Source organism: Electrophorus electricus, chromosome 1 (assembly GCF_013358815.1).
Source record: "Electrophorus electricus isolate fEleEle1 chromosome 1, fEleEle1.pri, whole genome shotgun sequence".
In the NCBI taxonomy this organism is placed as follows: Eukaryota; Metazoa; Chordata; class Actinopteri; order Gymnotiformes; family Gymnotidae; genus Electrophorus; species Electrophorus electricus.
In genome coordinates, this window is record NC_049535.1 from 662,501 (window position 1) to 678,023 (window position 15,523).

Here is a 15,523-nt window from a genome sequence, read left to right on the forward strand (position 1 = left end):
GCTCATCTCAGCTCAGTTCTCCGGAACCTCCGTTAAAACACACAGCTAGCTAGCGTTAGCAGCGTTACCTGCGTTAGCTTGAGTGAAGCGTCGGTTAGGCAGATTCGAGGATGCTGATTGGCTAAATTGATGTTGCTATGAGCGTATCTTGTGTCGGCATTGGCTGCGCTGGCGGCGCGATGTTGCGATATTTCTATCAGAGGAGAGGGGGAATAAACCAGCAAGTTTATATATATATATATGTATATATATATATATGTATATATATATATATATATATATATATATATACATATATATATATATATATATATATATATATATATATATATATATACACACACACACACACACACACACACACACACATACACACACACACACACACACACACACACACACACACACACACTTAAAATAACAATTTCTACCCGGTGGGACGGCGCCCTCGCCCTCTGTTGACCAGCCGCAGCAGAGGGTCATATATGTGAGAGGACACCCAGGAGCAAGTGCATATACCTACAGACATGGCAGCGGTGTTTCAGCTGTCCATCCTGCTTTTCAGCTGAAATCCAGAGCGATGTTTTGAGTGCAGTACACTGGCCTGACACAATGAGTATATCGTAATGCATAAGGTTGAGCTGCAGTGAACTCTGCATGACAACTCCACTGCATCCTTTTACAATAGTATGAGAGAGAGAGAGAGAGAGAGAGAGAGAGAGAGAGAGAGAGAGAGAGAGAGAGAGAGAGAGAGAGAGAGAGAGAGAGAATTGAATCACTGCGTGTGGCATCTCTGGTTGTGCCAGTATCTTTTCATCATGACAGATGCTGACAGCGAGTCTGCCAACAGATGGTACAGAATGCATCTGCTGGGGCATTTAAGATTAAGATCACATTCACAAATACCCCCCCCCCCCACACACACACACTCACAGAAAACATGGACAATGTTATTATTAGTTCTCCATCAGAGGAGACAATACCAGTCAAACCAGTGCAAGGATCGGTACTCCTGGGGTAACTGAATGCGTTTTGTGTTTTTCTGTCATCTTCTGCCCATAACAGCCCCTTGTATATGAAAGAGAGAAAAATACCACTTGGGTGCCACTACAGACTGACTGAGGGTGAGATTACTGAGAGGTGGAAGGATGTGAGCATCAGTGGGGCTTGGCTCTGTCTTTATAGCCCAGGTCTTTGAGACCTCCTACTTACTCACAACACTCACAACACACATGCGCACACACACAAACACATGCCAGCCAACACCCCCCAGCTTCAGCTCCAGGTCTTTAGAAGTACAGAAGAAAGAAACATGGACAATGTTATTATTAGTTCTCCATCAGAGGAGACAATACCAGTCAAACCAGTGCAAGGATCGGTACTCCTGGGGAAAATTAGTGTGAAACTGAATGCGTTTTGTGTTTTTCTGTCATCTTCTGCCCATAACAGCCCCTTGTATATGAAAGAGAGAAAAATACCACTTGGGTGCCACTACACACTGACTGAGGGTGAGATTACTGAGAGGTGGAAGGATGTGAGCATCAGTGAGGCTTGGCTCTGTCTTTATAACCCAGGTCTTTGAGACCTCCTACCTACTCACAACACTCACAACACACATGCGCGCACACACACACACACACACACACACACACACACACGCACACACACTACACAGCTGGGTTCATTTCACTTTCTCCTTTGAATCTCTGATCAGCTGGTGAGTGTTTTTAATCCTGTGGTAATTATCGGTGGGGGGCGAGAGAACAGGACCGTGCTGACTAGAACAGACTATCACCTCTTGTTTTGACGTTTGTTAGCGGAGAGTGAAGTCACTTGGGCTTTTCTGTAAACTTCTCACAATAATGAAATTATGACAAGGGAGGAAGGTTGGCCATGGGGGAAAGAGAAAGAGAGAGCGAGGGAGAGACTCGAAACTATTGACGTGTTAATGCTGCTCGCTAAAAGAAGACATCGTTCCCGAAATTTACATACGATAATTGGTGCTGTAATGAAGCTATTCATTATCAGGAGACGTGTTTTTGCTTTGGCTGCTGCGTATGTCTTTTCCTCCGGCGTAAAACCGCGTTGCTTGCAGCAGCTCCTGTTTCTCACGCGCGCAAAAGCCGCTTTACCCTCCGTTTCCTCTGTTGTCACTGTTGCCATGGCGCCAGAGTTAAGGTTAAGCTGTTAGCGCCGCTGCTAACAACAGCATGCTCCCATCCCACAGACGTCCCCGTGCTCCGACATGCACGCGCCAGTCAGAGCTGACGTCCGGAGCCCAACCTGCCCAGAGGAGAGGCCCACAGCCCACGGCAGGCTGAAGCCAGCGAGGCGAACGCGGACCAGCCTGTGTGACGGCAGGCCTGCTGGGGCAGGAGATCAGCAGCATACACCACCGCAGGTGAAACAACACACACACACACACACACGAGCAGTCGCAGCAGTAGAAGCAGAATGTGTATCGTTTTAGTAGTGCCCCCAGATCTTAGTAAAAGAGTTCTCACAGTGAATGGTGTGGCCCCTCTCTCTGGAGCTGTGGGTCTAACATCACACGACCTTGCTAGGGCAAAACCGCATGTGCCGCGTGCTTGCGGGTATGTGTGTGTGTGTGCGGGTGTGGGTGTGGGTGTGTGTGTTTCTCTTTCATTATGATTTAGCTTTGATTTCCTTTTAAGACCTCTGGCTGCCAAAGCCAGCGCACCTCAGCTCTCGGGTTGCTAATATGCAGGACTCGCTTATATTTTTTCCTTTAAAGGACACATCCAATGATTTACATCAGAAGAGATAATTGTTGTCTTGGAAACAGATTGCCTAACTTTTCTTTCTCTTTTGCTGTTATGAGAACAAATTATGAACAGTTGCCCACGATAATCATCATTCTTGGTCTCTCTGTTTACATGTTCACTCAGATTGAAATTGGGCTTGATGCATTTGAGTTCTGTCCAGTGTTTTTCTGCAGCATAATTAAAGGCTCTTTCACACACTGCACGCTGTTGCTCTTCCAGGACTGCGTGAGACCCAGGGCTGGACGCCCGGTTGTTCCGGTCCATACACAGACTCACCCCCCAGCTACCCTGACCACCTACAAGACTGAGCCAGGTAAACATCTCACTGACTCACTCTACCAGTGAACCTTCTTATGTCTTATTCCATGTAAATGGTAAAAAGGTGTTATATTATATTATATTATATTATATTATATTATATTATATTATATTATATTATATTATATTATATTATATTTTGGCAGTATGTTATACATCAGCAACGCATTGCCAAAAAACTAACTTCCAAACAGTGGTTTGCTGAGTGATCTGATTAATTATTTTTCAGATAATGTGTACGGATATACTGATAATACAGGCTGTAAGTCTGGCACCAAATCCAGGAGATTAAGGGAAGCTCAGGACACCAGGTAGAACCTTGAGAACTATTTAGCATGTTCTAGATATTCTAGATGCTCTTGATATTCTAGATGTTCTAGGTGCTCTAGATGCTCTAGATGTGGTGCTACAGCTGTAAACTGCCATACTCTTTCTCTTTGTTCTGACTTTGGAAGTAGCAGAGAAGTGAATGAGGCTTCCAAGGTTCCAGTTGTGTGTCTGGAACGGCTGAGCATCCCAGTATCCAAGCAGCCAACACAAGGAGTCCAGAGCGATGATCTTTCTTCTGACTCTGGGTTAAAGGCTGAAGGCACTGTTTCCCTGTCAATGGACAGAGAACTTCCCCCTGAGGTAGATTCGCCAGTAGCAGGTTCCCACACTCCGTTCTCACATATCGCTTTCTCTAACTCTCCTTGTATAGTGGGTGACTCCTGCAATGTCTGTTAAAGGGAGTAGGAAGTGAGGAGGTGGAAGAGAGTCTGCACCTGCAGCTCCAGGTCCCTGCCGATGCTCCTCAGGGACCAGCGGAGGGGCAGGGTAGCTCCGGCAGGGAGGGGCTGTCTGCACTTGATACCCCGCCAGCCCCGGCCAGTGAAGCTTCTCCACACACTGATTCCGAAAGAGAGCCTGCTTCCCATTGTGGTCCATCTGGGCCCGTGTCCGACTCCCTGCTGGAATCTGCTACAGAGGCTGACCTTGCCTCCGAACTGGAAGTGGAATCGGAACTCCAAACAGAATCTGAGCCAAGCCTCGAATCCGAACCGCGAATCAACTCGGACACTGAGCTGGAGTCGGAGCAGCTACCTGAGTCAGAGCTCCTGGCTGAATCGGAGCGGGATCTGGCCTCGGATCTGGACTCTGCGGCAGAAGTCTCCCTGAACCTCGAACTGCCTGAGGTGAGGGCGGGGCCTAGCGTAGCAGCCCCGCCCCTGGAGGAGGAGCCCGCGGAGATGGAGAATGAGGACTTCTGTGCCGTCTGTCTCATCGGCGGGGACCTGCTGTGCTGTGACCGCTGTCCCAAGGTCTTCCACCTGGCCTGCCATGTGCCTTCTCTCCTCAGCTTCCCCACGTAAGCCCTGCGGTCTGCCCCTCCCACCCCTCCCACCCCTCCATCCCCACCTCCGCTGGAGCTAAGTGACCTCTGTCTCCTCTCGCCCCTACAGCGGTGACTGGGTGTGCACTCTGTGCAGGGATGCGGAGTGGCCAGAGGTGGAATACGACAGCGAGGACGCTCGTCTGCCCACAGACACGGCGCCATCTGGACTGTCTGCGTGTGACCAGAGGGTAAGAGCAAGTCTGTTGGGTTTCATTTGTCCTGGACGTCATTTATTTCTTATGACCTTGAGGTCAAGAACCAAATGTGAATTCTGCCTCGCAGTTGTTGTAGGACTGGCTGTAAATGTGGCGTGTCTGCCCAGACCAGTGCAGTAGAGGTCATTTAATTAGCCAATGGGGCACTGTGTGAGTCTGTTGTTTGTTTATCCTACAGAAGTGTGAGAAACTCACCCTGCTCATCTATAGCAACATTCTCAGCGCACCATTCCACGAGCCTGTCAGCCCACTGGTAAATATACAGCTCAAAAGAAAAGAAGTACACTTACTTAAAAGATAAAAAGTTGTAAAGAGGAATAAAACCTCCTTTGCGCATCTGTTCAAGGCCCGTCATTATTACCAGATCATCAGGAGGCCCATGGACTTGTCTGTTATTCGCAGCAAGCTGCACAGAGGCAGCTCGTCACACTACAGTTCCCCCAGCGAGTTTGCGGCTGACGTCCTGCTCATGTTTAAGAACTGCGCCAAGTTTAACTACGTGAGTGAATCGTGTTCTTTGTGCACATTGAAAAGCGCACGTGAGTCCAGCACAGTGCACAAGCCAGCGGTTTCCTCACTACTCCAAATCCATACTATGTTTTTGTTTGCATGATGGTTCATATCATATTTATCTCGTTAAAAATAGATGCCACACAGGCTGGATTTACCTCGTGCACATGCAATGAATAGTAAAAAAAGAATGCTAATGAATCTGCATATTGTATCATCAGAGTCACTGCACTTTATAAAGTTAAATGTGTGTTTGCATGAAAGAACGTTGGGGTTATGGGTGAGGCCGTTAACTCTGGAGTCTCGTGGGTTTTTTTAAACACCTGTTAGTCTTTTTCGTGAGGAGTGGACTGTGTGTCCTCGTCTATGTGTCCTCATCTGCGCTTCCCTGTCCCTACAAGCGTTTAGCTGTTATAATCAGCATTCTGGTGTCCTTTCCTCGCTGGTCCTCCACAGCCAGACTCAGAGGTGGCCCAAGCAGGTCGCAGCCTGCACGCCTTCTTCAGCACCAAGCTGGGGGAGGTGTTGCCGGAGCTGAGCTGCCTCACCCCCCAGGACGACTCGGACAGCGAGGAGAACGAGGAGGCGGAGCAGGCGGCTGTGGCCGGCTTCCCCTGGCCCGAGCGCAGAGAGCAGAGCCACAGGAAGAGGAAGAGGAGGCACTCCCTCAGCTGGCGAAGGCACCACTACTAGACCTGCCGCACGTGGCTGGCGAGGGCATTTTAGTTAAATTCCGTACGAGCTCCAGCGCTTCCGGATAACACCGGCGGTGGAAGGGATTTTTTAAGATCTTCTTTCCTCTAATTTTTGTAAACAAATGAATCATGTATGTTATGCTATTACATATGACATAAATGAAGGTTGGTTTTGGAATATAAGTCCAAATCTTAATCCTTATGCTACTTTATTGCTATGCTGTTCTGCACTAGTGTGTACTTTGTCAGTGCATATAAAGCTTTTATTTGGAAACAATTGTGTTTTTGATAAATGACTGGTTGCTGGCGACTGCTGCTTAGTTGATATAGATGAGCAATGTTGATTGGTAATATTATCATATATATTTATTATAGAGAATGTGATATTGTATGTTTTTGTATGTGTTATATGCCACATTTGTGATGAGGTATTATTACAATGGCTCTTTTTTAACTGTAGTAATTCGACAGACCTGTAGAGGGAGCCCTTTATATTGCCTTAAGCTCAAAATCAGTTCACAGCGGACATAAGATGTTAATTTATCTAACTTTGTCTATTTATCAAGCAAAGTATTACTTCTTTTCCAGAGAGAAGGGGATTCTAATTGGATGTTGCTAGGTTACTCTCAATTTTTAAATATGGATGTGTTAGATGTTAATTTAGTAATGATTCTAAATTGTTCAAGTAATCAATTATTTCTCAGGCGGGACAGAATGAGCTGGTGACCTAGTCTCGCAAGTCCCTCCATGTGATTTATATACGGTGCATGTAAGCAGAGATGTGGGCAAGTCTAAGGTTGGAATTCTGCTGGTACCTTCCGAAGCTGCAGAATCTCTTTTTTTTTCGTTCTCTTGTCAGCTAAATTTCTGGAATACATTCAAGATGCAAAAATATATGCAGTTTAGATCATTGTGCTTCCACCACATTACTAGCCCTTCCTGATGATTCATTTTGGTGGTCCATAAACATGAAAAACAGCACCTTAATTTAGATGGCTTTTTCTTTAATAATTTAATAATTTTCTGACACTGGCTGACCTCAAAGAGTGTTTCCTGTTTTGTTTCCGACGAGGTTCCTTTTTGTTTTGTTTCTGATGTCTGTTCTGTATAAATTGTACAAACAGCTTGTGGTAAATCCTGGCTGCTAACTGTAACTTGACAATTTGCCGAATAATTTCTAAACGTGTCTGAGATCTGGCTTCATTTCTGGCATGTTAGCAAAGAGTCCAGACAGACCCAGATTAATTTAACGTCACGTAAATATCCTCACTGCTGATGGACGATTTTATAAATCATATGTGGAAATGATCTGATCTCACCACCTGTTTGACATCCTTGTCTCATAAATATATCAGGCACTGAAAATGTGAAATAAGCTGTGCTGTGTGCTTCACTTAAAACAAGTCCCCTTTATCATAGCTGGCTTCACTGTTTCACAAGAAATCACTCCAGAATGTTTCATAATGAAACACCTTACAGTGACAGTAGCCATAACGAGTTCACAACTGTGTTTACCTTTGATACCTTTTTCCTTAATCCGTCAGTATTTAAATGACAAACAAGTCTTTAGAGATCATTTACGACTCATTTTCATGCCAGTATTTAAGCGGTAAAGGGGTGTGCATGCCCACACACCAGTTCTTTACCAATGCTCCCAGTCTCACTGGCACTGCTCAGACTGGTACAGTGAACGCTTACAGACTGGTGTCCATCTGTTGCTGTGCATAATTTGAATGACAATCTCTACCCCATTCAGTCATGTTTTCTGAACACAGACCCATTGCTTTGCTGGTGGATCACTCTTAACACACTGGTAACACTGGTAACGCTGGCATGGTAGTGTGCTGGTATGACTGGATCAATCCCAGCAGGCCTCTGGAGTCTTTATGTGTGTGAATCTTACCCCAGTGTAAGGGTGGCTACGGCCACCGTGCACGGTGACGGATGGAGTTCTCTGACTGTCTGCGTTCCTAATCAATACATCTGAAGGTTTGGCTGGAGAACGCAAGGAACAGAGGACACACACGCTTTACGCTCGTCACGTTGGGTTCTGTGTGAGAAGCTTAAGACAGACTAATGAAGGCAGTCTTTCTTGCATTTGGCCTTAAACCAGGACAGGCACATGTCCAAGAAAAGCGCCCATGGATCATTTCATTACTGGTAAAAAAAAAATAATTAAAAATCGGTGTAAATCTCTCCCAGCTATACTAAATTAATACGATTTTATTCATATTAACTTTCATAAATATAAATTGCCGATCTTCTTCTCTCTTGCCAGGTTATCTTGAGACCATCTGACTCGGAACATAATTCATCTGTCAAGGACGTGTGTAGCTTAGATGTTCATTTCAAAGATTTAAAATTTTAAAAGTACTGATTTATGTCTTCTCGTATACTTCAACAGAGCAAACACATCGTTCTCTGGACCAGGAAATAAACATCGTACTATTGCCTGTGTGTTTTAAAATTTAGATTTTATGCCCAAATATGTTAAAACTTTTTTTCCCTTGTGAACTAAAATAAGCTAAAGTCTAAATTAGGTTTTAAAACGTCCCAGAGATACTAATAAATCGGCCAATAAACTAGAGAACAGCTTTTACTTTATTTAAAATATGGAGTGTGTTAAAAATGTTAAAAAAATGTTAATTTTTTTAAAAAAATGTGTAAGTAAAGTTTATGTTTTATCACAACACTGCAATTAGGGAGGACAGTAAATTATTCACTCTCAAAACTGATACCATCTAAGGTGGTGACGACTTCCTCCCTCTCTCTCTTCTCTCTCTCTTCTCTCTCTCTCTCTCTCTCTCTCTCTCTCTCTCTCTCTCTCTCTCTCTCTTTCTCTTCACTACATCTCGTTTCCAGCCACCTCCTCTCTTGTCTTAGCGGACAGCGTCCTGATGAGAGCTACAGCGCTCTGGAGCAGGGGGGGGATTCCCCTGTTCCCGTAGGCTCTCTGTCCTGATTGCTTTCTAAAGATGGGGATAAACACCACCCACGCCAGGCTGGCCTTCACGCAGAAGTGATGGAACAACCACAGTTCTAGCGTTGCAACCTTTTCTCCCTCCAGTCTTCTGAAAACTCATTTGGAATGACTTCTTACAGGAGGTCATGTTTTGCAGCAATTTACTGGTCATTTCTCCTTTGTTCTGATATGTCCATAAGTGCCTGTACCCAGGCTCAGCAGAGGGCGAGAGATCATTTGAATGACCTGACAGGTATGTGTGGATTAGTTGAGGAGTAGAGACTTGTAAACTGCATAAACTGTTTTCTTGTTTGAGCGGAACTGATTTGGAGACTGAAACTCATCTCAGACTGCTGCCGGGTATTCAGCCAGGGTAAACCAGACCTTGTCATCTACCCCAATGACCCTGCGCAGGGTCGTCTGTTCAGTTCCATCCTCTGCTGGAGTTCACATCGCCACAGAATGTGTACAGCCATAATGCCCACACAGTCAAAAGTATACTCACTGAATTAAATGTTTAGTAAGAATAAAGAAATTCTCTAGCAATATTGTGTTAATGTATTAATAATTTGATAAGCACTATTTCATTTTAAAATGACTATAATTTAGATTTAATGTATCCATGAAATGGAAATTCCAATCTGTCACAACAGATTAAACCATGGGATTAGAGTTCAAAAGTTTTACAAGAGATACATTCCCCATATTCTCAGTGCTGGGCACTTAGATTTCTTTTCTGCTTCCTGATGACTTGCAGACATTCTTAAAGACACAGGATCAAACATAACAGGTTTTGAATGGGACACCACAGGCTGAAGAACTTTGTTCAAGAAAGGACTTCCTTCAGAGGAGAAAAATACGGTTGCAGGAAAAATCACGTTTTTACCAGTGCAGCAAGTCTCATGTCATGATCCTCAGAAGCCACTGAACGTTTCTCTGCTCCCTCACAGAGGGGATAAGACGACTTTCTGTGCGTTCCCTTCTTAAAAACTCTTATCAAAATATGAATGACGCTTTGGAGTTGTGAAACACTGAGCTGTTCGATTTCATTTTTGAGAGCTGTAGTGTGAGGTGGCTGCAGATTTATCTGTGAATGCTAAAAGGTAAAGCTATGCACGCTACAGGCACTGCACCAGACTGACTCGGGGTGGAGCTGCTTGGATCCTCCATCTGCCTATACGTGAGGAGATGTTTGAGAGGTAGTAGTGTGAGGGGAGTGTCCTGGGAGCTGTTGTGCTCAAACATACACATTACCTGAACAGGGATCCCTGAATGAAATATCACAGCAACAAAACAAACTGGATGACAGTGAAGAAGAAGAAGAGTTACGAGTCTTGTGGACAGAGCTTATTCAGTTCATTACAGTCAACTTAGAGACAACGTTCCACTGTGGTGAATAACAACTTTGAATACTTCTGCAGATGAAATTCCATCTGTTCTGAGAGAGAGAGAGAGAGAGAGAGAGAGGGAGGGAGGGAGGGAGGGAGAGGCTGTTCCTCCCCTCACTCCTACTGACAGAACAGATCTCGGTCAGAGCTGTGGAGAGCAGCACACCAGCCGAGTGTCCTGCAGGATGTTGGACAGAGTAAGAGCTTTCAGTCCCAGCAGACTTCCCACCACATACACACAAACACACACACACACACACACACACACACACACACACACACACACACACACACACACACAAACACACACGCACACACACACACACATACACGCACACACGCACACACACACACACACACACACACACACACACACACACACACACACACACACATACACACACACACACAAACACACACACACATACACACACACACACACACACACACACACACACACACACACACACATATAGATACACACACATGCACGCACATATTACATGAAAAGTCTAAATTATAAATAAACTTTCCTTTTTGCTTAGAGTAGCTATGAACCGTTTTCTGCATGGTGCCACAACACAGTTCTGTATATACCAGCTCCTGTAGACATGAAACAGTAGTGTGTTAAAGAGGGGCACTGTGTCTGCTGTGAGGACACATTGTGGAAGGACCTGGAAAGGTTTACTGTTATTCAACTCACCCGAAAGGGAAATGAAAGCGGATGGGTGGAACATCAGAGTACAGACTAAAACCGATGCGGGAAAACCGTTGTTCCTCCAGGTTCCTGCGTCTGCATACCTGCGCTAATGAACATTACATCACCAGAAAAGAATTACACAGGGTCCCCTCCAACCAAAAGGAAACTGGTCATGTGACTGCCACAGCACATGTGTTTGCACATGGAAACTCAATCCCACACGAAAACAAAAAACTAAAACAAAACAACCAGTGCGGCTTCATGTAATATAAACCAGGCAATATGCACATGGTCTCCGACTGAGGGGGAAATATCTGTAATTGGGACTTTTCTGTACCAGATTAGTTTCAGTAGTCCCTGTAGAGTTGCCACGTCTGTGAGGGAAATGTGGACGTGACCCCTTTACTCTACTTTCTTATTCTGAGGGTCCAGTTGAACACTATTTGGGTGGGCTGCTGCTCACCTGAGTCTACCCTCTCCTGTCTTCAGCACTCCTGGTGAGATTCCTGACCAAGCGCTTCATTGGAGAATACGCATCTAATGCTAGTAAGTAAAAGATGAGCACGGTCTCTCTCAGATGAGGATGATTTCTCTCAAATGAACATGGTGCCTCTCAGTTGAGCACGGTCTCTCTCTGACGAGGACAGTCTCTCTCAGATGAGCACTGTCTTTCTTTAGTGTGACCACATGACCAGGGCTCTACCCATCTATTACACACCTCTTCCTGTGACTGAAGTGCAGTTGTGTTGCATCTGGCATCACGCCAACAGTCTTAATTAAGGCCCAAAGCTTTACTGTCTCTCTGGGGAGAAACTATGCATAAGGTTCCTACTACATGTGATGGTAAGAAGGAATAATTCCACTGTAGCTGAGGCTGGACCTGAGGCAAACACAGCTGACTCTTTTGAAACGTCTTATTGCCTCGTGAAATAATTCTGTAATATTCTGTAACTCCAGGTTTGCATGTCGTCTAATCAGATCGGCTTAACACACCCTTCCCAAACTCACACTCTCTATGTCTGCTGAAATATCAATCAATCATTTTCAAGAATGTAACAAAGCCAGAGATTTTGGAAATTTCTTCCTCACTTCATGTTTCCCACAGTGTGCAGGCTTTGTCTGTTTCTCCTGTGATGATCTCAAGATTACATTTAACGATTCATACATTTCACAGGCAAGTATTTATACCTCAATTCTCAGCATTTCTGTCACTCTCCTTTCCACAGACTCCTTGTACCGTAAAAGGCTGTCCATCGACGGCAGGCAGCTGAACCTGGAGATCTTTGACCCGTGCTCACAGGTATGAGTTCTCAGAGACCACCGTGCCACAAGCCTGTGTTTTCTGGGATGCCTCCATATGTGTGTTATGTTCGGGTTTGATTTCTCATCCACACACTCCTTTCTTCTTGCATCTGGGCCCTTGCAATTAAACAGTTATTGCTGGATGATGTTTCACCAACAAACAAAACTGCAGGTTATAAAATAGCCACTATCCTGTTTGTTAACGTTCTTTTGAAAGCATTTAACTGGAGGTACAACAAGCATATGTGTATCACTCCATCTAAAGGTTTTGCAGTCAAAGCTTGGTAAGATAAGCAGACCTCTTCGCTCTTTGTTGTCTGGCCACGGTTAACTAACGCTGAGCCAGCTCCTGGTTCCGCATCATTCAGGCAGGTACCCTCTGTGTAGGGACTCATGTCTCCCTGTGTCTCCAGAGAGGGGACAGCCCACACGTCCCGGAGGAGCCGCTGGAGTGGGCCGACGCCTTCGTGGTGGTGTACGCCGTCAGCGACCACGTGACCTTTCTCAACGCCAAACACGTCCTGAACCAGATCAAACAGGGGCACAAGGAGACATGCAAAGGATGAGTAGTGGTTGCCCTGGCAACCTGCTGACCCAACAGCCCGTGCGGACTGGAAGAAGATGACAGAAATAAAATGAATTAATGAAACGCTGTGTGGGCCTGCATGGGAGGTGGTCTGCTTAGATCTGTGCAGTGTGTGTGTGGTTGTGTGTGTGTGTGTGTGTGTGTGTGTGAGTACATGCAGGAGGTTGTGTGTGTGTGTGTGTGTGTGTGTGTGTGAGTACATGCAGGAGGTTGTGTGTGTGTGTGTAAGTGTGTAAGTATATGCAGGAGGTTGTGTGTGTGTGTGTGTGTGTGTGTGAGTACCTGCAGGAGGTTGTAGATGATGTCTTCCTGACTCCTTTATTAAATGGTTGTAATAGTCAGGCAGGTTTAAGTGTTTGTTAGCTATGTGTCATTTAAAGGTCATTTAAAGGTCATCAGCAGACAGTGGTGAGTGGGAGTGGGAGTTTTGACAGCTGGTTCACATTAGACCTGTCTAACAAGGCTGCTGAGATCACAGGGGTGGACAGGACCAGGAACTGTCTAATGGTTCCTCACACAGGACTGACACAGCTCAAAGACATGACACAGCTCAAAGACATGACACAGCTCAAAGACTCAGCACTGCTCAAAGACATGACACAGCTCAAAGACATGGCACAGCTCAAATACATGACAGCTCAAAGACATGACACAGCTCAAAGACACAACGCTGCTCAAAGACATGGCACATGTCAAAGACACAGCACTGCTCAAAGACATGACACAGCTCAAAGACATGGCACAGCTCAAATACATGACAGCTCAAAGACACAGCATTGCTCAAAGACATGACAAAGCTCAAAGACATGGCACAGCTCAAAGACACAGCACTGCTCAAAGACACAACACTGCTTAAAGACATCACACAGCTCAAATACATGACAGCTCAAAGACATGACACAGCTCAAAGACACAGCACTGCTCAAAGATACAGCTCAAAAATATGGCACAGCTCAAATACATGACAGCTCAAAGACAGCACAACTCAAAGACATGGCACAGCTCAAAGGCACAACACAGCGCAAAGACACGACACTGTTCAAATACATGAAAGCTCAAAGACAGCACTGCTCAAAGACACAACACTGCTCAAAGACATGGCACAGCTCAAAGACACAGCACTGCTCAAAGACACAGCACTGCTCAAAGACACAACACTGCTCAAAGACACAGCACTGCTCAAAGACACAACACTGCTCAAAGACACAACACTGCTCAAAGACACAACACTGCTCATTGACACGACTCAGCCGCTGCCGTGGATACTGTTCCCTTGCACAGTTTCTGTGATTTATTTTATTAAACTACATCAACCGATGGAGCGAGAGCACACATTTTCTCAGACTGTTCTGGTACCCAGTACAAGTCCTTTTACTCTCTGATGTCTGTGGAATAAGATGGATTCTGTGTTTCTCCTGAGAGGTGTCTTAGGCATGACACATTTCCACTGTGTCATTTCTGCTTCTATATTGGCTTCTACTTTAATTCCTGCAGTGTGGGCTAGTCCCTTAACAGTGTAATGCTGAATACTGATTGACTGTTATTTGACATGGGCCCAGTTCTGAAAGCATAGCAAAGCGCTGAGATGATCCGGACTGTTGCCTGTCCCAGTCCCACCTGCTGCGCTGTTTGTGTTTGATCTGTACAGCGAGACGAACGTTCCTGTCTGCCTGTTGGGGAACAAACAGGATCTGTGCCACAGCCGGCAGGTGAGCGAGGAGGAAGGACGGTCATTGTCCCTGGAGCACAGGTGTCTCTTCCAGGAGGTGTCTGCTGCTGAGAACTACCTAGACATTGCCAGGCTCATCCGCCACGTGATGGAGCAGATGAAGCGCCGATCGGACTGCCAGCGCTACAGCGGGAAGAGAAGGAAGTCTGTGTGAACGCACGGCGAAAAAGACTCGGAAACAGGGAGCCGACCTCCACTAAAGTCCCGCAGTGTTGTGGCTTGACGTTTCCTTGAAGGCCTGTGTTCTTTGAGTGTATTTGTATTCACGAATGGCAGTAAAAAGTAATAATAATACATGTGTTTACTGACAGAAAGCTGACAGCAGTGTGAGAGTTATTAGGAGGAAATATGCTGATTCCCTATGGCTACCCAGCTGGAGGGGGATCCATTTGTTTAAGCAGATGACAGAAGGAGAAATAACCTCATTCATTTATTTTAAGCAATATTATAATGGCTATGGCTCTCACTCGCGTCCTGGCTGGACTTTCCTGTGCTGTGTCTCGGTACACATACACCTGAGTAACGACACATATATAACCCCCAGGAGCTTGTACTGTACCTAATGATGCCAAAGCACAGATATAGCTAATGTGTTCAAAAGTTACACCTTAAAGTGATGTTTTCTTGAGGTGAACTCAGAAATATGCACATGAACTTTCTGCCTTTGTCTGCATATGTGAGCTCATTTTCATGTCCTGTTGTCTTTTAATCAGAGTAAAAAAATATAGCTGACAAATCCTAGGTAAGGGTCTGGGTTTGCATCAGTGCACATCCACGTCTGGGCGAAATTCACCGTCCAGGCTAGAGTACTGTGGTGGGAATTATGTGCACATTGCATCCCACTAGCAGTGCATGGCATTAGGATTTTAAATCTGTCTCTGTTGTGTCCTGGGAGGACTTTTCTGTGCAGAAGGTCTGGATCCTTATGTACCTGAGGTGGAACATGTGTGGTGATCA

General features: G+C 45.4%; 2 protein-coding genes across 8 annotated transcripts in view; both read left to right on the top strand.

Moving 5' to 3' along the window:
- trim66 (tripartite motif containing 66) overlaps nucleotides 1–9,348 on the top strand; it is a 19,528-nt gene extending 10,180 nt beyond the window's left edge. For 4 of the 7 annotated variants that reach the window (XM_035526528.1, XM_035526520.1, XM_035526530.1 and 1 more), the window contains 9 exons: nucleotides 2,228–2,401; nucleotides 3,006–3,099; nucleotides 3,334–3,415; nucleotides 3,557–3,734; nucleotides 3,833–4,452; nucleotides 4,547–4,667; nucleotides 4,873–4,947; nucleotides 5,041–5,193; nucleotides 5,661–7,271. In XM_035526528.1, coding sequence (XP_035382421.1) covers nucleotides 2,228–2,401; nucleotides 3,006–3,099; nucleotides 3,334–3,415; nucleotides 3,557–3,734; nucleotides 3,833–4,452; nucleotides 4,547–4,667; nucleotides 4,873–4,947; nucleotides 5,041–5,193; nucleotides 5,661–5,897 — 1,734 coding nt within the window. In that variant the 3' untranslated portion in view covers nucleotides 5,898–7,271. Of the gene's footprint in view, nucleotides 1–2,227; nucleotides 2,402–3,005; nucleotides 3,100–3,333; nucleotides 3,416–3,556; nucleotides 3,735–3,832; nucleotides 4,453–4,546; nucleotides 4,668–4,872; nucleotides 4,948–5,040; nucleotides 5,194–5,660; nucleotides 7,272–8,761 lie in introns of those variants that run through there. The other 3 variants (XM_035526536.1, XM_027025346.2, XM_035526526.1) reach the window with 3 other exon arrangements.
- Nucleotides 9,051–14,720, top strand: rerglb (RERG/RAS-like b). The gene is made up of 6 exons (XM_027025345.2): nucleotides 9,051–9,114; nucleotides 10,396–10,446; nucleotides 11,439–11,495; nucleotides 12,176–12,249; nucleotides 12,665–12,813; nucleotides 14,492–14,720. Exons 1-6 carry the CDS (start codon nucleotides 9,051–9,053, stop codon nucleotides 14,718–14,720), a joined length of 624 nt encoding a protein of 207 aa, XP_026881146.2.
- The last annotated feature ends 803 nt before the right edge of the window (nucleotides 14,721–15,523 follow it).

Bases quoted from the DNA above. Each gene is read 5' to 3' on its own strand.
- rerglb (XM_027025345.2), top strand. From the start codon at position 9,051: ATGTCCATAAGTGCCTGTACCCAGGCTCAGCAGAGGGCGAGAGATCAT. The intron at 9,115-10,395 runs GTATGTGTGGAT...GATCTCGGTCAG, and splicing joins TCATTTGAATGACCTGACAG to AGCTGTGGAGAGCAGCACAC. The intron at 11,496-12,175 runs GTAAGTAAAAGA...TCCTTTCCACAG, and splicing joins AGAATACGCATCTAATGCTA to ACTCCTTGTACCGTAAAAGG.